We start from the raw sequence: 22,027 nt of genomic DNA, 5'->3' as shown, positions 1-22,027 counted from the left end.
AAATGCTGGCCTTGCCAGCAATGTTCATGTACGATGAACAATTATTAAAATCTCACTCTTAAATATGCTGTTTCACTGTAGTTAATTATTGCCTAACAGTCTCTGCATCTTTTAAAAAATATATAATGCTTTCTCTTTTTTGTGTATACAGTATTTGTGATTTTATTAAATCCTCTCATGTCGCAAACTGCAATAGTTAAGATCGTTGAGACCATACAACTCTGGGGGTGCAACTTATGTCACTGCTGTGGGTTTAACATACTGGCCAGCATGACTAAAAGTCACTGATGCAATTTAAAATTTTTGTGCTGTTCTCTTTTTCTGTAGAAGTTTTGGACTTTGTATTTCTCATATCTGGAGCAATGAATTATTCCACAACCTGGAATTTATCTTGATCTTGAGCTAGCATATCTTTTTTTTTCAAAAAGAAACCTTGGGGTTTCACTCTTAGTGTTAAATGCTATCTCACCTCTCACTGTCTGGAGCAGCCAAGCGAGGGACTAGATGCTTCCCCAGAGGAGAAGAATATCACGCTTGAGTCAGCTATAGAAATTCCAATTCCTAGTGCCTGTCTTCAGCCGGCCATTGCTAGTCATCTGAAAGTAAATTACCCAAAACCTTTGCCATGATGTTGCAAATTGCACAGTAATTCAGTTGACAGAAGAAATTTTTTTTTTTTAGAAGGGTGAGTTCCCTTCTCCAAAAACATAATTCTTAAAAAATGTATGTTGCGTAAGCAAAGTAAATGACATGGGGTGATTGAATAATTTATCCTGCGGAATTGAACCTGTAAGTACACTCATAGGCCCAGTCCCATTCAGTGAAGTCTTGGGATTTGTGTTTCAAATGCTGGAATTTACCATAGTAACTTACTAAGATTTTTCTAAACTGCTTTATCACTTTCTTTTTTTCCCAGTGGGTGTGTCAGGATTTCTAACACATCTGTTGGGAAGTGGAGATATTTTTCATATTTCAGTCATAGTCTCTCATTAAAAACATTAGAGGCTTACAATGATGCTGTAATTTGTGAATGTCAGCTGGTGAGGTACAAGGTTTACGATTATCTGAGCCCTTGAACTATTTTTCAGGCAATCTTTACATACATAAATTGAGCCTATTATTTCATGTTAATTATTTATTATCCCCAAAAATAAATTCCAACAGTCACGTTATATTATTTTTCCTTCAGTGTGGATGTCTTGCATCAGCTGCATGTCTTGAACAGGATGATAGATTGTTGATGCCTGGTACACCATCCACTTGTATACGTCACAGATCAAAAACAAAGAAAAAAATCCAAGTTCAATCATATCTCGTATCAATTTTTTTTAAAATTGGATAAAGTAACATTTTGAGCTTTGAACAATGGTTATGTGATCATCTTGTTTCATTCCTGTAGTTTGATGTTATTTGAACCCAGCATAAGGTAATTGCTTTGTGTATCTATTATTTAATATATCTTGGACCTCTTCATAATCAGTGACAACTTTATAGGCTGTAGTAATCATATTGTAGAATTTCTCTTCTGTGAATATCACCCAAGCTCAGAGATGTTAAGTACAGTGTTGTGATCATGGCCTAAAAACTGACAAAGCAGACTTGAAAATCTATAGAAATGGGCAATTATTATAAGTGATTTTACAGCGGTAATTTTATCTTTTGTTTGTAAGCTGCTGGAGGTTCACTGTTGAGGATATTGTGATTGTGGATATTCAAATTCCTTTTATTAATAAAATTAAAACAGAAAATGCTGCAAACACTATCTGTTGAAAGAACAGTGTTAATGTTTCAGGTTGATGACAATTCATCATTATTTCCTGGTAATCATTTGTTATGTATAAGTGAGAAGGAAGTGATTTTAAGAATTAATTTCATTCTGATGTGTAGTACTTTACAAGACTTCACGTGAAATGTAAAAATTTGTTTCTGCTACTGTGAATGGTTTATATAATAATGTGAACAACAAACAAATGTTTTAAAGAGCAATTTTAGTTTTGCTATTTTAAATTCAGTTTTCTTATCCGGTATGAGTTTGGACTGGCTCCTATTTTGTATCAATTACCCTGCTGTATTTATGTTTTTAAATGCAAGGTGACAGCTGGCCAAAGATTATGGTGGACCAGTGAGTTCATCCATTTATCTTGAATATCATAGATGACATGAAGACCTAATGAACAGATTATCTGATTGTCTGATTTAAGAGGATTAATAGTTACTGGAAGTACCATTCCTCTGGTTCCTGCTCTGTTTTAATATACTACAACGGGTTAGCACTGCTGTCTCAGTGCCGGGGACCAAGGTTTGATTTCAACCTTGGATGACTGTCTGTGTGGAGTTTGCACATTCTCCCTGTGTCTGCATAGGTTCCCTCCCACAGTCCAAAGATGTGCAGGTTAGGTGGACTGGCCATACTAAATTGCCCCTTTGCGTCCAAAGATGTGTAGGTTAGATGGATAAGCCACGGTAAAATACATAGGATTGTGGGAATAGGGCGGGGGATTGGGGGCCTGCATAAGATGCTGTTTCAGAGAGTTGGCACCAACTCGATTGACTGGCCTCATTCTGACTGTAGGGATTCTCTGACTGATGTGTTAAACTTTAGATTACTGGCACAAAATCTATGACTAATATAGACAAAATGAGTTCAAAGGTTTTTGAGGTTTTAATATCATGTCAAACAAGCTCCACAAAATAAGATGTGGAACTAGAGGCAAGCTTCTGAGATGGACTGAATATTGACTAAACCAGAACCATCAAAGGTTGTTTGTCAATGCAGTTGTGTGAGCATGGCAAGGCATCACTGGTTGGGTACGAAGAAATCAGAATTGGTTCAGCAGATCTAATTTACCGCGGGCAATACTTTCTGAAGTGGGAGTTTAAAAAGTTACAGGATGTGGTCATCGCTGGTTAGGTTATCATTTATTGCCCTTGAGATGGTGGCTGTGAGCTGCATTTTGAACCACTGCAGTTCCTGAGGTGTTGGAGCAAACACGGTGCTGTTGGGAAGGGAATTTCAGGATTTTGACCCAGTAACTGATATATTTCCAAGTCAGGATGGTGAGTGACTTGGAGGAGAACTTGCAGGTCGTGGAGTTCCCATGTTTCTGCTACCCTTGTCCTTCTAGAATCTAGATGGTAGTGGTCGTGGGTTTGGAAGGTCCTTCCTAAGGAACCTTAGTGACTTCCTGCAGTGCATCATGTAGATTGTATACACTGTTGCCATCAAGTGTTAGAGGAAATCAATGTTTGTGGAAAGTGTGCTAATCAAATGGGCTGCTTTGTCCTGAATGGTGATTTGTTTCTTGAGTGTTGTTGGAGCTGCACTCATCCAGGCAAGAGGGCAAGATCCCATCAGATTCCTGATTTGTGCCTATAGATAGTGAACAGAATTGGGAGAGTCGGGAGGTGAGTTACCTGCCGCAGGATTCCCAGTCTCTGAATTACTCTTGTAGCCAGCATAATTATATGGCTGGTTCAGTTTAGTTTCTGGTCAGTCGTAACCCTCAGGATGTTGATAGTGGGGGTTCAGCGATGTAATGCCATTGAATGTCAAGTGGTGATGGTTAGATTCTCTCTTGTTGGAGATGGCCATTGCTTGGCACTTGTATGAATGTTACTTGCCTCTTGTTAGCCCAAGGTTGGATACTGTCACGGTCTTGCTTTATTTGGATATTGACTGCTTCAGTGTCTGGAGAGTCATGAATGATGTTGAACATTGTGCAATCATCAACGAACATCCCCACTTCTGACCTTATGATGGAAGGAAGGTTATTGATGAAGCAGCTGCACATTGTTGGGCTTGGGACACTAGGCTCAGGAACTTCTGCAGTGATGTCCTAGAACTGAGATGATTGTCCTCCAACCACCAGAACCATCTTTCTTTGTGCCAGGTATGATTCCAAGCAGCAGAGGGTTTTCCTCCTGTTTTCCATTGACTCCAGTTTTGCTGGTGCTCCATGGTGCCACACTTGGTCATATGCTACCTTGGCACCAAGGGTGGTCACTCTTACCTCACCTCTGGAATTTGAACCAAGGCTGTAATGAGGTCACGAGTTGAGTGACCCTGGCAGAACCCAAACTGAGCATCAGTGAGCAGGCTATTGCTAAACTTGTACTGCTTGATTGCACTGTTGATGACCCTTTCCACTATTTTACTGATGATCAAGAGTAGACTGATGGGGCAGTAATTGGCCGGGTTGGATTTACCCTGGTTTTTGTGTACAAAGAGAATCAAGGGATTTGGGGACAGTATGGAAGGGAGGAGTTTTGTTGGAAACTCAGCCGTGATCTTGTTGAATCATAGATCAGGCTCAGCAAGCCAGTAACTGCCCCAGCTCCTTTTTCTTACATTCTAACAAGTCTGATTGCAAATTTGTAGCAAGGATTTCAAGGCATGGGAGATGGTGCAGAAAACACCAATATAGCTGGTACCTAGCTTAAGGCATCCGAATAATAAAAGTTGAAGACCTTGTATTTGAAGAGAAGGCCTAGGGGAAATTATCAAGGTCCTCCAGATAATAGATACCACAATGTATGTAATTTCTAAATAGTGTAACAAGATATTATTTCCACTGCTGCACTGTCTAGAAGCAAGAGAAACCGGCTTAAATTTGGAAGAGGGAAGTTGCACATTATAGATCTAACTATATGTCAAAGTATTGGACATGTAGAATGTATTGTGCATTAAGGCAGATCATGTGGAATATCTTAAGGAAGCAATAGCTAAATATTTGAGAGAGTGGACAGTTGCCAGATATTACATTTTTCGAATGGCCAGATGCTGTCATCTGGAATCAAAACCCATACACTCATTTATTTTCAGAACAGCAAATCACCCTGCCATCTACAATTCTTTCATATTGGCTGTTTGAAATTGCTTTCATTGATACTGTCCTCTGCAATAAAATATGTATTTCAAATAAAATTTGTTATATAAATAGTTTATATTCTTGCAATAAATAATATCAAATCTGATTTTTTTCCAGGGGTGCTGGTTGATTGATTCTTGTATCATTATACAAACTATTGCAGGCTCAGTTAAATCTGACTGCAATATGTTTGGTGATGCAATATAATTTTCATCCTATCTGAAGTTTATCATGATAGAACATCAAAACTAAATATTGTAAATGTGAAGTTTAAGGCTTCCTCTGGAATTTGTGTAAAACCTTGAATTCAAGCTTTCCAGAAGTCTGTGAGATGAGAAGCTTGTAACCATATTTATTTAGTATTGGATTTATGAACAACTGGTTTTAAAAACCCTGGTTTCTGAAATGGAGTTAATTTGTCCCCCCATTATAATGGAAGCATCGGATTTAGAAGCAAGCGAAGGTCACTTTGGTCCATCGAGCATGCTGCCCCATTCGATAAGAAACAGGTCTGATTGTGGTCTCAGCTCCACTTTCCTATCTGCCCCCAAACCCTTGGCTGCTTTGTTGTCTCAAAGGTCTGTCCTATTGAACATTGAATAAATTCAGTGTCTTAGCCTCCCCTGCTTTCTGCGAAAGAGAACTCCCCAAACTAATGACCCTCAGAGAGAATAATTCTCCTCATCGCTGTCTTATTTTTATGCTTGTCCCTTAGTTATAGTCTCCCACGTGAAACAATTTTCAGCTCTAGGCTTGCATTGTTTATCAAAATGTGCATTATAATGAAAATAGGATCTTATTACATAAATTATAGATAGATATCAAACTCAGTAATGTTGAGGGCGAGCATTCCAGAAATATTTTGCCTTGTGTAACATTGTGAAAATTCCACAATAACTTTTTATTCTGAGCATTTTGTTGGACAAAAGAATTTGAAATGTTACTTTTGTAAACCCATTTTCTACACAGTTAACCATTTGCAACATAATTCCCTGCTCCGATCTCATTCATGGCTAACCCACAGGCAGTGAAAATGGAGAATTTGGCGCACAGCCAAAACTCCATTCACTGCGGAGGCATCGGAGAATCCCAGCCACGGATGAGGTCGGAGGTTTTCGGCAAATGTCTTAGTCCAAAACATCGTTCTTGGATTTTTGCTGATGTAGTTCAGTGACTTCCTTACATGTCCTCAAAAATATTCTGTTGGGTTTGATGTGTTTTTCTTTCCAAGTCTTTCATGCTTAAAATTTGGTGCATGATCTTATTTTGTGCTTTATGAATCCCAATCTGAATGCGAGGTTTAAAAAATCTATTCATTCATTGCCCATATTTCTGTCTAATGCTTTGGGAGTATTCAACATCAGATTGATGAATATATATATATTAATACTAGTGAAATTGCATTGTGATTGTCAAATCCATCCTGGGTATGGGGTTGAATAATGAAGATCATAATTCAAGAGGAGATCCTAAGCCAGCTTCGCCTCTGTCCAATATGCTGATGGATTTCCTGGAGCTTGCCTATTGTCAGGAGGCTGAAGGTCAGTTTCAGAGTTCACAGATTTCGATCCCCCATATCTGAAACAAGAGGCAGTACTTTGGTGGAAAGTTTTCTGCAAATCATTTAATGTGCCTGTTGCTAACATGGACTCAGCTAATGCTTTCTGTGATTGGAAATTCAGTTGTTCTGAAAATAGACAAAGCCGAAAGCATCTTTGACAAAAGCTTTATTGAACTCAGACTGGCCCTCCCACCTCAGTTACCCCAGCTACAAATTAGAATGGGCGAGATTGGAGAGAATGTGCTGAATGAGTTTGTTGCTAATGTTACGGGCACTTGAATGGAAATAACATTGGCCATTGATTTATTAGCCACTGCATTTCTTTTGGGAGCTCATTGCCGTGGATGCATTTAATGTACAGTGACTTTTGGAAAAGTGATTTTTAGGATGTGGATGGGAAAGAATTGCTAATACTGCATGAAACCTAAAGCAAAATGGTTGCAGATCTCTTGTATGAGAAGTAACCAAGTCACCACTATTCATACATCCTTCCTTAGCCTTCTGTGAATTGACAGTCTAAATTTGTCATTGCTAATTTCACAAACATAACTAATAATGTTGCAGTAACAGTGGTTCAGTTGAATTTGAAGTTACTTAGTAATTAATGGCCATTTGACAGGTACTAACTTATTTCATGTCACCAAATTCTCAGCTGGTACTGAGATATTTAGAGAATGAAAAGGTATTCCACAGAATAATGCTTAGTTGAGCTGAGTTATTTAAAGAAACATTGTATCTGCACTGAAAATAAGCAGCAGTACATCACTAACATCCAGATAAATTGTGGTAGATAGAAATATTCACAATGATGCAATCAAGGGTGATCTCTGAAGTTGGGACAAAGTATCAAGTTTTATTCGATGCCAGCCTAACTCTTTAGTTTTTAAAAAAATGTTTACTCCATCCTTAAAGTTACAAAGTCAATGCTCAAAATGGACCGGGCAAACCCAAATTCATTCCTTGCTTGCTCTGAAAACCAAAATCAAAATTCAATCGAATCCAATTCAAGGTCCCCATAAGAGGGACACACAAGATCCAAACTGATAAGATGAGGCATTGCACCCAATCTTGGGCTTGATCTGACGCTTGATCACACAAGAAGTTCATCACAAGAAAATCAGTAACATTTAAAAAGGAAAAATTGGGCTTGGGTGGCATTGTGACAAATTCAGTGACAAATTGTACCATTGAATAGTAGAATAGAAATATAGAAACTAGAAGCAGGAGTAGGCCATTCGACCCTTCGAGCCTGCTCCACCATTCATTTTCATCATGACTGATCATCAAATTCAATATCCTGTTTCTGCCGCCCCCCCCCCCCCCCCCCCCCCCCCGCCCCATCCCTTTAGCTCCGAGAGCTATATCTAATTTCTTCTTGAAATCAGACAATGTTTTGGCCTCAAGTACATTCTGTGGTAGTGAATTCTACACTCTCCACCCTCTGGGTGAAGAAATTTCTCCTCACCTCAGTTCTAAAAGATTTACCCTTTTATCCTCAAACTATGACCCCAAGTTCTGGACTCCTCCCACGACTGGGAACATTCTTTCTGAATCTACCCTATTAGAATTATATACGTTTCTATGAGATCCCCTGTCACTCTTCTAAACCCCGAAAGCTTATGGTATTTGCTACCAAATAAACCTGTTGGACTTTAACCTGGTGTTGTGAGACTTCTTACTGTGCTTACCCCAGTCCAACGCTGGCATCTCCACATCATCACTCTTCTAAACTCCAGTGAATATAAACCTAACCGACTTAGTCTCTCCTCATGTGACAGACCTGCCATCCCAGAAATCAGCCTGGTACACCTTTGCTGTACTTCCTCTATAGCAAGGACATCCTTCCTCAGATAAGGACAAGAAACTGCACACAATACTCCAGGTGTGGCCTCACCAACGCCCCCTCCAATTGCAGCAAACATCCTTATCCCTATACTAAAATCTTCTCGCTCTGAAGGCCAACATATCATTCGCCGCCTTTACTGCCTGCTGTACCTGCTCACTTACTTTCAGCAACTGATGCATGAGGATTCCAGAATGAGTTCACAATCTCAACTATAGCTTCCTAGAGAGAAGATATCAGAGCATCTGTCATTGAGTGGTGACACTAATCTCTCACAGTTCAATAATTACTGAATGACTTTCTGCAGACTCTTAACATCTGTTGTGTTCCAAAAATGTAATACAGAGGATGCATTTTGAAATTTATGTTAAAGTAGAATATTGTTAATCACAAGTCTATTCCTCAATCAACATTATTATAGATTATCTAGTCATTTACATCATTGCTGTTTGTCGGATCTTGCTTTGTGTATGTTGACTGCCGCCATCTTTCCTGACAACAATATACATTGACCCGGAAAGGTGATAGTGAGGTAGAGCTGGGTATCATCAGTATGCGTGTGTGGAACCTGACACGTTTTTGGATGATATTGATGGTAACTTCAGATGAGAAATAGGAGAGAGTCAAGGATAGATCCTGTTGTAATTGAGGGATAAAGGTGCAAGGGCGAGGAGAAAAGCCATTGCAGCAGATTCTCTGTTTAGAAGAGGGGGTTGAAGATAGGTTTTGTGAGGACAGAGAAATTAAGGATGCATTGTTTGAGGAGGAGGGCAGCACATTTGGAAGACAGTGGACAGTACCAAGGGAACTCTTTATAATATCAGCTAGCAGGAAGCCAGAGCAGAAGCATTACAATGGTAATTACATTCCAAAATGCTCCCATTAGCTGTGAAGTGCTTTGAGACCTCCTGAAGTTGTAAACATTTTTCTTAAGTATTATACCCATACTTAGATCTCATTTTTGTTACAAGAGTCTGACTTTACAGATTTTACTTTTGGGTCAGCAGACAAGTTCCAAAGATTTTGTGTGGCAACAAATTCCATTAAAAACTCAATTGCTTGAAATTTAGCAGACTTCACTGAAGAACCACAAGTGTTTTGACATTTTTGTTGCTTATCCTTTGTTGAGCAAGTCCCAACTATTCTTTGTTGAGCAGGAACAATCCCGTTGAAAAACAAAATAGGTAATCATTGCTGCTGCTACAAATCTTAATTTTAAAAAAAAAGAATCAATCCACAAGTCCAAAAATATTCCTTATACAGTCCAATTAACTGTAAAACATGCAATGAGCACTGATTAATAAACTACCAATTGAGGCATTTGTAAATGAATATAGTGATATTGTCTTCACACAAGGCCCAGTTATCAGGTTACCCATTGCTAAAGCCATAAAGAATAACTATATAACATTGAAATTATAATTTGATGCGGGATAGAGCTCTGTTTCTGCCTTGGTATATTGGTTTGATTACTGTTGTGGCAGCCATTAAAATAAAATTGCCTGTCTGAATAAATCTCTCTGTACTTGGATCAAAATATTATTGCTGATTTGATTTAATCAGTATTATGAATAAGTTTAGTCCTGTGCCATATATAGCTGTGAAGTTTTAGGATTGTGTTTAAGTTGGTAGTCCAACATATTTGCTCTAATGTGTTATAACTTGATGTGCTTTAAATGTCAATGGCAACAAACTTTATTTCTCCTTTCTAATATTCATACTTAGAATTTTCTGTGACGCAGCTAAATGTGGATATTTAAATCTACCAATTAGTCAAAGGATGTTTCTATCAAAAATAATAAAATATTCGAGTCACTCAAACTAAGCAATAAACCTCTGCTGATTAATGTAACTGACTACTTTTCTGTTTGTGCAAAGTTACAGTTATAATGTTCTTGCCGTTAATTCAGGCCATGAATTTTATATAGTACATAGTTACTTGTTGCTGTAACATTACAATGAGATACATGTTCATAACCACATAATGTGATATTTTAGCCTTGTTGGCAATTGCTTTCCGCTTTGCAACAGTGCTGTTTTTGATATGTAACTTGTCACTCTAAAACAAATTGGTTTTGACATTGCATGCAATGCAACTCTAATATGGTGTCAAGCTCAGTTTAAAAAGTGCTTACCGGTTCCATTGAAGCCCTGAATATTTTTTGAACTTAACGGGGGTCAACTTAAATGTTTTAAATTCTCCCCTGTATAGTGTCAAAACATTTAGATTTTAATCACTGCTCAAGGAGCTGTGTGTATGCATGGAAACAGTGTTCAGTGTTTTCTTGGATAGTTCCTATTATTCCTGACGCTAAAAGTGTGGGACTACCTTGCTGGAAGTAATGTACAAATATGAGGTTTCGGACTGGTAGTATAAATATAATACAATATAAATATGCCACTACATTTTTGGCTTCTACAATCATGGGAGTGAGATTTGGTTATTCAGTTGAATATTTATTTCAGTCTAGTGTGTGAAGCATTGGAGAGAGTGCAAAGGAGATTTACCAGGATGCTGCCTGGTTTGGAGGGTAGGTCTTATGTGGAAAGGTTGAGGGAGCTAGGGCTTTTCTCTTTAGAGCGGAGGAGGATGAGAGGCGACTTAATAGAGGTTTATAAGATGATGAGGGGGGTTGATAGAGTGGACGTTCAGAGACTATTTCCTTGGGTGGATGTAGCTGTTACTAGGGGGCATAACTATAAGGTTCATGGTGGGAGATATAGGAGGGATGTCTGAGGTAGGTTCTTTACTCAGTGAGTGGTTGGGGTGTGGAATGGACTTTGGATAGGCACATGGAGCACGCCAGTATGATAGGGAGTGGGATAGCTTGATCTTGGTTTTGATCAAAGCTCGGCACAACATCGAGGGCCGAACGGCCTGTACTGTTCTATGTAAACAATTTGACAAGTGTATATGTTGGATACTTTCAATAAAACGGTAACCATAAAATTTGTACAACAGAATGTAGGGTTAGTAGTTCTGATACAAATGAAACCCCTCTCTGTGCTTTCTGGTTTGCTTTCTGTTCAAAGAACATTTCCTACTGTGCCCTTGAAGACTTAACTATATATGTGTTCTTATTTAATAGCAAGGTTTAAACCTTCAATTTACAAAAGTAATTGCGTGGAGAAATGTATGTAATTATCAAATATTTGTAAGTGTGTCACCTGCAGTGCAATAATCACTGATGTAGAGTGTGAAGTGTGCTGCTTGAAAAGTATATTACTTCCATTTATGTTCTTGCTGCAGGTTAATGTTTCTTCACAAGAGATCCCTGGTTTGTTTTCAAAATAGACCAGTTAAAGAACCATGCTGCCAATCTACTGACCATTCCAACTGGCCCGGGCAAGACCGTTGACAAACCACTATTTGGCTCCTGGGAAGCCAAACCAAAATCCATCAACAATTGGAAATCAATCTATCTTCCAGTTAACAAGCAGTCTGCGATAATGGACACAGAATCCACATATTCTGGCTATTCCTACTATTCAGGTCGCTCCAAGAGCTCTCACAGACATGGGTAGGTACTGTTTTTTTGGAATAGTTTGTAGTATTAATGTAATTACAGCTTGGATCATAACTAAAAGGTGACCCAATGTAGATTCATCTAGAAAAGCGTTGGAAGGAAGGGAAAGAGCTCTTATTTGTTCGAAGTCCAGTGACTAGATTTTCTGCTCCAATAATTTAAACTGGGAGATATACACTGTAAATTTAGTAATGTAACATTCAGATCCTGTTTGAACACTTGAAACTTATTTTAGAAACGTAAATGCAATAAAGATCTTGTAGAAAATCAGTAACAATTTAAAGAAATGCACAATTTGTCTCCTTGCACAAATCCACTCCCCAATATGAGAGAGCCCACAAAACGTGTAAACTTGTGTATCTTGGTGGACTTCTGCCATGTCTCCTTCCATGTCTCCTTCCATGTGCAGAAAATTCACTTGTCTTCTCATTTGCACTCTGCGCTTTGATATGCTCCTCCTCTGATTACTCTGTACTTATGATATTGTTTGTTTCTTGGGTACTTCCTCTTAGTGGCAACGTATTGTATGTTTTTTTTCTACCTAATGTAATGCTCTACCTCAGAGTGGAGTGAAATTGGAGCAACTTGTTGCTTGGCAGTGGTGATTTTGGAGACTCCTGTGGCCATATCCCTTTTGGTACAGGGTGATGATTGGTCCTAAAAGTACTGCCACACTTTGCCAACTGCCCCTGACTACTGACACATTGCAAATCAGAGTGATCTGACTAGGTTGGACAATAATATGATCCCGAGAAGTAACCATCCTGCATTTTTAGGTTGGCGGGAAGCTGCCAAACTCTCCCTAGACCCAAACACCTTCCCAAACGGTGAGAGCTACCTTCTCATGTCAAGAGAATTTTTATACTGGCAGGGCTACCACTGTTCCTTGTTGCGTCTCTCTCACTGTGGGCATGCTCCACCTTTACAACGAACGAAGCATTGCTCTTAGCCGTGTCAATGACCAGGATATGTCACGCTAATCTCCAGCCTGCATCCTTACTTGAGAATGCTTGACCAAGCAACTGGGCAAGTATTTGTGGATGCCAGTTTGATTTGATACGTAATAGAGGCTCTTTTAATCTTCTCTGTATCTAATAGGAGTTTAATTTGAAAATTTGGCTTGCAGAAATATTAAGTGTTTTATATTGATAGAGGATGTGACATGTTACGTCAGTTTAGTAACATGCTGAAATGGTTTGGTTTCATAGCTAGCTTTTGTCTCAGGCTGTCTGCTGTTGTCCATGTGCTGTAGGTACACCTGCTGTGCTGTTGGGAAGAAGTTCCAGGATTTTGACCAAGTGACAGTGAAGAAACAGCAGTATACTTCCAAGTCCAGGATAGTTAATGGTTTAGAGGAAAACCTGTAACTAATGGTTCCTATTCATTTGCTGTCCTTGTATTTCTAGGTGTTAGATGTTGCGGGTTTGGAATGTGTATTTGGAGGCTTGGCAAATTGCTGCAATGTATCTTGTAGCTAGGACACATTGTTGCCACTGTGTGCGTGTAGTGGAGGGAGTGAATGTTTAAGGTGGATGGGGTGTCAAACAATCAAGTTGTTTTGTCCTGGGCGGTGTTGAGCTTCTTGAGTAATCTTGAAGCTGAGCTCATCTAGGCAAGTAGACAGTGTTCCACCATGCTCTTATAGACAATAGGCTTTGGAGAATCAGGAATTGAGTTACTTGCTGCAGAGTTCCTAGCTTCTGACATAAGGGTGGCACAGTTGTTAGCACTGTTGTCTCACAGCGTCAGGCACCCGGTTTCAATTCAGGCCTCGGGTGACTCTCTGTGTGGAGTTTGCACATTCTCCCCATGGGTTTCCTCCAGGTGCTCTGGTTTCCTCCCACACTCCAAAGATGTGCGGGTTAGGTTGATTGGCCATGCAGAATTACCCCTTGGTGTCAGGGGAATTGGTAAATACGTGGGGTTACGGGAATAGGGCCTGGATGGGGTTGTTGTTGGTGCAAGCTTAATGGGCCGAGTGTCCTCCTCCTGCACTGTAGGGATTCTATGGCCTTTTTGCCACAGGATCCCTGCTCCAGTTAGGTTTCTGATTAGTGGCAAGCCCTCGGATATTGAGGGTGGGAATTCAGCGATGGTTATGCTGTTAAGTGTTATGGAGAAATGGTTAGAATCTCTCTTGTTGGAGATCATCATTACCTGGCACCTGTGTGTCATAAATGTAACTTGACATTTATTAACCCAATCCTGAATGTTGTACTAGATTGGTGCATGTGGATACAGACCGCTTCAAAACCTGAGGAATTGAGTGATACTGAACACCCTGCAATCATCAGGGGACATTCTCATTCTGGCTTCATGATGGAGGGATTGTCATTGATGAAGCAGTTGAAGATGGTTGTGCCTTGGACATTATCCTGAGGAAGTCCTACAGTGAGATTCTGGGACAGAGATGACTGGTTTCCAACAACTACAACCATATTACTTTGTGCTCGGGTGTGATTTCAACCAGTGGAGATTTTTCTCCTTAATTTCCTTTGACTTCAGTTTTGCCAGGCTTTCTTGACGCCACACTTGGTCAAATGCTGCCTTGATGTTAAAGGCTGTCACTCTTGCTTCGTCTCTGGATGCACAACTGGATGCCCAATTTTGAGTTGCTAGCTCTCTTCTGAATTGGGCACCCCACAAGGCAGTGTCCTCAGCCCCTTATTATATTCCTTATACACCTGTGACTGTGTGGCCAGATTCCCCTCCAACTTGATTTTCAAGTTTGCTGATGACGCCACCATAGTGGGTCGGATCTCAAACAGTGATGAGATGGAGTACAGGAAAGAGATAGAGAATCTGGTGAACTGGTGTAGCGACAATAATCTCCTTCCACTGGTGCCACAACAATAATCTCTCCCTCAATGTCAGCAAAATGAAGGAGATAGTCTTCGACTTTAGAAAGCATAGTGGAGGACATGACCCTGTCTACATCAATGGGAATGAAATGGAAATGGTCAAGAGCTTCAAGTTTCTAGGTATCCAGATCACCAACAACCTGTCCTGGTCCCTCCATGCCGATGCTATAGTTAAGAAAGCCCACCAACACCTCAACTTTCTCAGGAGACTGAGGAAATTTGGCATGTCAGATGTACCATAGAAAGCATTCTTTCTGGTTGTATCACAGCTTTATGGCTCCTGCTTTTGCCCAAGACCGCAAGAAATGACAAAGGGTCATGAACGAAGCCCAATCCATCACCCAAACCAGCCTCCCACCCATTGACACTGTCTACACTTCCCGCTGCCTCGGAAAAGCAGCCAGCATAATTAGACCCCACACACCCTGGACATTCTCTCTTCCACCTTCTTCCATCAGGAAAAAGATACAAAAGTCTGAGGGTACTTATTAACCGACTCAAGAACAGCTTCTTCGCCTGCTGCCATCAGACTTGAATGGACCTACCTCACATTAAGTTGATCTTTCTCTACACCCTAGCTATGACTAACACTACATTCTGCACCATCTCCTTTCCTTCTCTTTGAACAATATGCTTTGTCTGTATAGCACGCAAGAAAACATACTTTTCACTATATATTAATACATGTGACAATAAAATCGAATCACTGTTCTGGGCACATGTCGCTGCAACAGACAGATTAGTGCGGGTATGATAGAACCATAGAATCCCTACAGTGCAGAAGAAGGCCATTCAGCTCATCGAATCTGCACGGACTCTCCGAAAGAGCATCTTACCCAGTTTTTTTCCCTCACATTAAGTTGATCTTTCTCTACACCCTAGCTATGACTATAAAAATACATTCTGCACCATCTCCTTTCCTTCTCGCTATCTCCTGGAGGTTCAGTCTGGACTGGATGCCAGGATTAGAGCAATATTAGCATCATTGTTCTTTCCAGACTCCAAAATGCAAAATAAAGCTTTTCAGGGGGCACGTCACGTTGGTTTATCAAGTTGCCTGGTGTAGAAATTGGGTGCATAGTCTGAATTGACAATTAGTCAAGATGAGATGGTGACCAGAATTAAATGCCACTATAAACAAGTATTGGATAGAGGAAAAGGGCAGGTTGAGGTTGGGAGTGACAGAGATCACTATTCTCAGCCAATCTTGTGCACCTTCTAGCAGCTGATTGCTAAAGGACAATGATTAGTTTCTAATGTATTCTTTTGAACAATGTGTTGGAAGAAAAGGAAATACAAAATACAGAATAACTTGAGCTAATCCTACATCTTCCTTCCATTGATGTAGAATATATTTTATAACTTACGTTTCTCTCATTACTTCACCTTTTCTGTAGTTTTTTTTGTTGTTGCTTATTTTCCAAATTGAGTGCCTCATTCACATTCTGTTATGTTGCATCTGGGCTCTTTGTCCATCTGTTAGTCTGTGTAATGCTAAACTTGGTTCATAAGATTAACACTTGCCCCAATTTTGTAGGAATGTTTGTGTTGGTTGCTTTTGTAGTCCAATTTATCACATCAAAAAGTGAGTGAGGCCTAATATCCAAGAACGTTTAAGCCAAGTCTGCTGTGAATTTAAGTTTTAGACCGGGGAATATGTTGCTTATTTTAGAAGAATCTGTGTTGAATTGCAGTACAGTAGCATAGATTATTTGAAGTGGTCTAATATGGGTTCTGTGGCTGCATTCCCTGGTCATGACCAAATGCCCTGCTTTTCCTCTTTTAGTGAAAGGAGCCGGGATCGGCAAAGATCCAGAAACAAAGATAGCAGTCGGTCAGAGAAATCTGTTACCATTCAAACACCACCAGCAGAGCCACTGCTTGGCAATGAGTCAACTCGTGGGGATGAGACCGTACAGGTAAGACTTGGATATACTTATGAATTTTCAAAATGAGGGTTATACTATTGGATGTTTCAGGTGTAAGATGACCAAAGAGCATCGTAAAACTATATTATTGAATAAGGTCTGTGAAACCAGGGACCAAAAAAGGCAATGAACAATGATATTTGTATTTCAAAACTCTTAAAATTCAGAAGTTTATCTGATTATAGCCCCTTTTGTTCGTTTGTTTTATTAGATAGATATATACACAAAGATGTTTTTCATCGGCCAACTTGCAGTTTTGCTACCCCTGCAGGTTGTCTTATTTGTCATATTCCCTTTTGTTTCTGTTTATGTTTATATAAAAGAGCAAGTTGATGTAGTCTCAAAACTTGCTGGACAATGGAATTATCAAACAGTCAGATATGCTGAGTAAGGAATTGTTGCATGCACTTGTGACATAGGAACAGGAGTAAGCATCCAACCTCTGAAGCTTGTGCTACCATTCAGTTAGATCATGGCTCATCTGTAGCTAATTCCGATCACCCAAATTTGATCTATATCATTACCCAAAAAAGAAAAACTGTTGGACTCTGTCTTGAAGATCTCAATTGGTCCAGCATCCATCGCCTTTTTGAAGCCCAGAATTCCACCTTTTCACTATCCAGTATCTGAAAAGTACTTTGATTTCATTTCTGAATGAGCAAGCTCATACTTTACCATTCTTCTAGCTCTAATTTTGCCATTGTTCTTCTAGTTCGCGCTTCTCTAACCAGAGGATGTAGCTTATCTGTATCCATTCTGTTGAATGCTTTTATCATATCAAACATAGTGACACGGAATACTGGAACAATTTAGCTTTGTAGCATTGTTTTAATTTTCTTTAAGATGTGTATAATAATTACTTTGAAAGGGTCAGTAATTGGTAGTAGTTCCATCCTGTCGCATACAGAATGCCCTCTTGTCCAAATTGCCATATCGAAATGGCCTAGGCTACAATAAATCTGCTGCTCTCAGTATTTGCCACCCACTAATCCAGTACTTGATGACCTACACTTAATTCTTGCCCCATAGACATTAAACATATCCCTGAAGTACTTGTATCTATGTGGTCTTGCCCCATCCTTTGCAATTTCCTGGCTTTCCTCTTGCAAGTTATTTTGCTTCCTTTGACCCTCCAATTCTCTGTATGGATTAGACCCTCCCTTCAACCAGCCATTGGTGGCAGTCAAGATCGTTTCAGCTTAAGTCTCTCTTCAGTGCTTGTATCTCTTAACTTGTAAAAATCTAATTTTAAAAAATCATCTTTTTGGTTACCTCCTAATTTCAATGCGTGTCTGTGTCCTTTCCTTTATCCATTTCTATTTATCTTCACATCTTTTCAAATATCTTCATGGATTTTCTATTGATCTATTATAGATTCTATTAATGCAAGTTGTTCTTATCTGTTATTGAAGTAGAATTTGTTAGAACCGGCTGTTTATTCTTGCACCGTGGGTCTTTGTAACCTTTGCTTCACCCTGTAACCTTTTCTGCTGGCAACCTTTTTTGTCTCAGTGTTCAATCATAATGTTTGTCATCGTGGGAGTTCTTTTTTAATGGAATGGGAAAGCATTCACCAAAGTTTGTAGCTTTTAAAGTGCTAGGTAAATTTTATAACATTTGCTTTTAAACAGCAACTGATGAACTTGTGTAAATTTCTTTAGTGAAGAGGTAACAAAAAAAGGCAAGAAATTCTGAATCTCTCTTATCTACCGTGATTAAGCTAAGTGTTGCTGAGCCCAGAGTAATTTGCACACCCATTGCAGCGCCAAAGGATTGGACCTTTGGTTCGCTCAGCCCACAGCCTCATTAACCAATGTTATTAGGTCCTGCTGCAATTCAATAGTTTGGGCAATTGAGGGGAGTAAGAGGATGACTTGAAATTGTATCCAATAGCGCTTAGAGTTTTAATATAGAGATTAGTTTCCGTGAGCATCTGCTGAGATATAACACTGGATAATGCATGTACAGGGGAGAAAACATATGAGTTACAACAATAATAGAACTCGCTGTAAAATCTGTTAGCCAGAATTTATATCATTTTAGATGTGCTGAGATCCACTTCATCACCCTGGGGGTCTTTGCACAGTGTCTAAGCATAAAAGCAAAAACTGTGCCCATGGGGAAAAGGCAGCAATAATGTTGTTTTTAAAAAAAAATTGCAACAGCAGTCTCAGAAACTTACCGGGTTAAAAAGGGACCATGATTTAAATTATTCCCTGAAACTAGATTAAATTACTGACCTGTTTGTGGTAACACATGAGTCAGATCATTCGGAGAACATTAACGTGTTGGAAATGTAGAGACTAAACACACACACTTGTAAGGCAATCAGGTTGCAAATCTTGATAAAGTAATGAGGCAGATAATTTTCCCCTAGTTACTGGGTAAAGACAATGTAAACAAATATTTCCTCTAACTGCTAGTTCTGGAAAAGGTGCCTTTGAGAAGTTAGACCATGTATCTTACTCCACAGAATTAGACATTGATGTTCACAAACTTGCCTAATAAACCATGTGATTGTAATTTCTCTGGTAATATTTTAACTAAATCTACCATCTGGTAGCTTTAAATAATTGATTTGTAAAACTGCAGGATCATATTGCAGAATCAAAAGTATTACAAAAACAGATATAAAAAGAACAGGATAGTAATTTGATTGTAGTTGACCTTGAGCTCATTTTGGGACTACTGTGCTTCTAAATGCAGACCTGTATTTTACTGCTGGATTGGGAACTTGTAAGCTTACTGAATTGATGTGGAACTAGTGCAATATTGGCATTTATTCAGAAAATATATCAAAACTCTCTCTGAGGCAGGTTAAATAATATTTTAAAATAAGTCATAAGATTTTTCTTGATTTAGTTACTGATTTCAATAAAAGGTTTGTAAAAGGTAATTCTGACCATGGTATTTTACCTTGCAGGATGATAACTGGGGGGAAACCACAACAGCCATCACTGGGACTTCAGAGCACAGTATATCACAGGAAGACATTGCGAGGATCACAAAGGATGTGGATGACACTGGGCTGGACTGTACTCGGCATTTGGGGATAGCCATTGCTGCTGTGCTTGGAATACTGGTCTTTTTAACGCCCATTGCCTTTATGGTTCTGCCTCACGTTCTGTGGCGGGAAGTACTTGAACCCTGTGGCACTGTGTGCGAAGGGCTATTCATCTCTGTCGCCTTCAAGCTTCTCATCCTTCTCATTGGAACCTGGGCACTCTTCTTTCGCAAACCCAAGGCGCAGATGCCACGCGTCTTTGTGTTCCGGGCACTCTTGATGGTGCTGATATTCGTGTTTGTGGTTTCCTATTGGCTGTTCTATGGAGTACGTATTCTGGACTCAAGAGATCCAAATTACCAGGGAATTGTTCAGTACGCAGTTTCGCTGGTAGATGCCCTCTTGTTTATCCACTACCTGGCAATCGTGCTGCTGGAGCTACGTCAACTGCAGCCCATGTTCAATGTGAAAGTGACCCGGTCAACTGATGGGGAATCCCATTTCTACACTCTGGGCCTACTAAGGTATGTGACGTGTAGCAATACTGTAAGCAACACTTAAATTTTGTTACCAATCTAGTTTTTCATCTGCCTATATTTTTCTACCCTATTGTCTTCCAACACTTTTAGTCATGTCCAGTAATGAAGTTTAGAAATTGGAATAAAATTGAAATGTCCAAGAAAAAAATGAGCATTAGTTTGTGATGAATGAATTACAGTTTTATACATGGAAATTAACATCGGACATGGATTGGCTCTTGCTCAGTATTGTGTAATACCCACGTGTAAATGACTGCAGTTATTACCTCTTTATTTAAGATATAAAATTGTTTTACAAGCATTACAGAGCAGTTTCATCTATCGTAACACAGTTAGGAACTGCAGACATCAGGATGTCAGAAGAACTAAAGATTAATGGAAAAGTTGATGTTTGGTAGAATCCAAGCAGCTGCCATCTGTGGGTGAAGTGTTTACCTTTCAGTGAAAGCAGTCGAGCTTGTATTTGCAGTTGGCTTGTATTTCTATACTTTTACAGAACACCGTGTCAGTTTAGTGAGTGGGTGACATTGTGTATGCTAGTTTACATCTTTATTTCTCTTACGGTGGAGTATTGGTGCTAATTACCCGTAACAAGAATCTCAAGTTCCATACTTAAGGTTCATTGTCAAATTGCAATAAAGATGGAATAAAGTTTTAAATGGTGATTGCTGGATTTAAAGCAAAAGGTTTGCAGTTAAGTAAAACATTTACCAAAAATGTCTGTTCTGTCCAGCTAAACTAAGGGAATTTGTGATACTGTTGGTGCTTCATACTCCTGAGATTGTTAAACATCAACTATGAAACTTGCTTATTTCACATTGAATGTTGCAACATTGACGAGTTCTGTATTCTCCTCTTTATCTGTAATTAGGTGGAATGAATTCTACCTCTTTTCCACTTTCTTATTGTTTTTCATAGAAGAAAATGCTTCCATTTGAAAATGCAACATATAAAGTTGCAAATCATTGGATGAATGATACATATGCTGTCCCTGTGATTCCTATTTTTGTTGAATGAATCAACTATATTACATGGAGATTAACCATTAAAAATTAGAATGTAGTGCTGGTAGGAGACTGTTTAGTCAGCCAAATAGACACAGTTCACTAGGCAAGAGCAAGAGTCCAGAAATCTGCATTGCCATGGTTTGAGGCATCTACTCGGGTTGGCGAGGAACTTGCAGTGGGAGGGTTTAGTTGTTATCTACTTGGGTACCAAAAGCAGAACCACAAATGTAATAATCTCTGGATTATTACCAGTGCCATGAGCAAATTGGCATTGGGTAAGTAAAATTAGAAAGTTGAATAGGTGGCTCAAAGATTGCTGTGAGGAAAATAGGTTTTGATTCATGGAGCACTGACATCAGTACTGGGAAAATGAGATGTTATATTGTTGGGATGGTCTTCCCTCCAACCCCAAGCCATGTTGGAACCTGGTGGGTCATATAACTAAGGGAGTTTAGAGGGCTTTAAATTAAAATAGTGTTTGGGGGTGTGTGTGCACATGTGGGTGGGTGTGTATGTTATAAATGGACAACAAAGCCACACGTATGATAACAATGATCAAGCGTGTGGCAGGACGGGACAGAGCGTACAAATTAACATGTGTGCCAGCTGCTAAGACCAAAGTTTGCACAAATAAGACCTAGAATCATAGAATCCCTACAAGTGCAGAGGGCGGCCATTCGGCCTATCGAGTCTCCACGACTCTGACAGAGCACGTAACCCCGCATGTTTAGCATGGCCAATCCACCAAACCTACACATCTTTGGACTGTGGGAGGAAAGCTGAGCACCCAGCGGAAACCCACAGAGATGCTAAAGGCTCTATATCTGAATGCACATAGATTTCATAACAAAATGGATGAATTGTCAGCACAAATAGCAATAAATGTGTA

The 22,027-nt window shown here is 39.5% G+C and overlaps 1 protein-coding gene across 1 annotated transcript in view; it reads left to right on the top strand.

Moving 5' to 3' along the window:
- Positions 1–22,027, top strand: part of LOC144506477 (vang-like protein 1) — a 42,727-nt gene that overhangs the window by 4,726 nt on the left and 15,974 nt on the right. Inside the window, exons 2-4 of the mRNA XM_078232655.1 lie at positions 11,523–11,793; positions 16,447–16,579; positions 19,512–20,116. Of these exons, the coding sequence (XP_078088781.1) occupies positions 11,723–11,793; positions 16,447–16,579; positions 19,512–20,116 (809 nt within the window). The 5' untranslated portion in view covers positions 11,523–11,722. The remainder of the gene's footprint in view (positions 1–11,522; positions 11,794–16,446; positions 16,580–19,511; positions 20,117–22,027) is intronic.

The sequence above is a fragment of the Mustelus asterias genome, chromosome 17 (genome assembly GCF_964213995.1).
Source record: "Mustelus asterias chromosome 17, sMusAst1.hap1.1, whole genome shotgun sequence".
In the NCBI taxonomy this organism is placed as follows: domain Eukaryota; kingdom Metazoa; phylum Chordata; class Chondrichthyes; order Carcharhiniformes; family Triakidae; genus Mustelus; species Mustelus asterias.
This window is presented reverse-complemented; position numbering and strand designations above follow the sequence as displayed.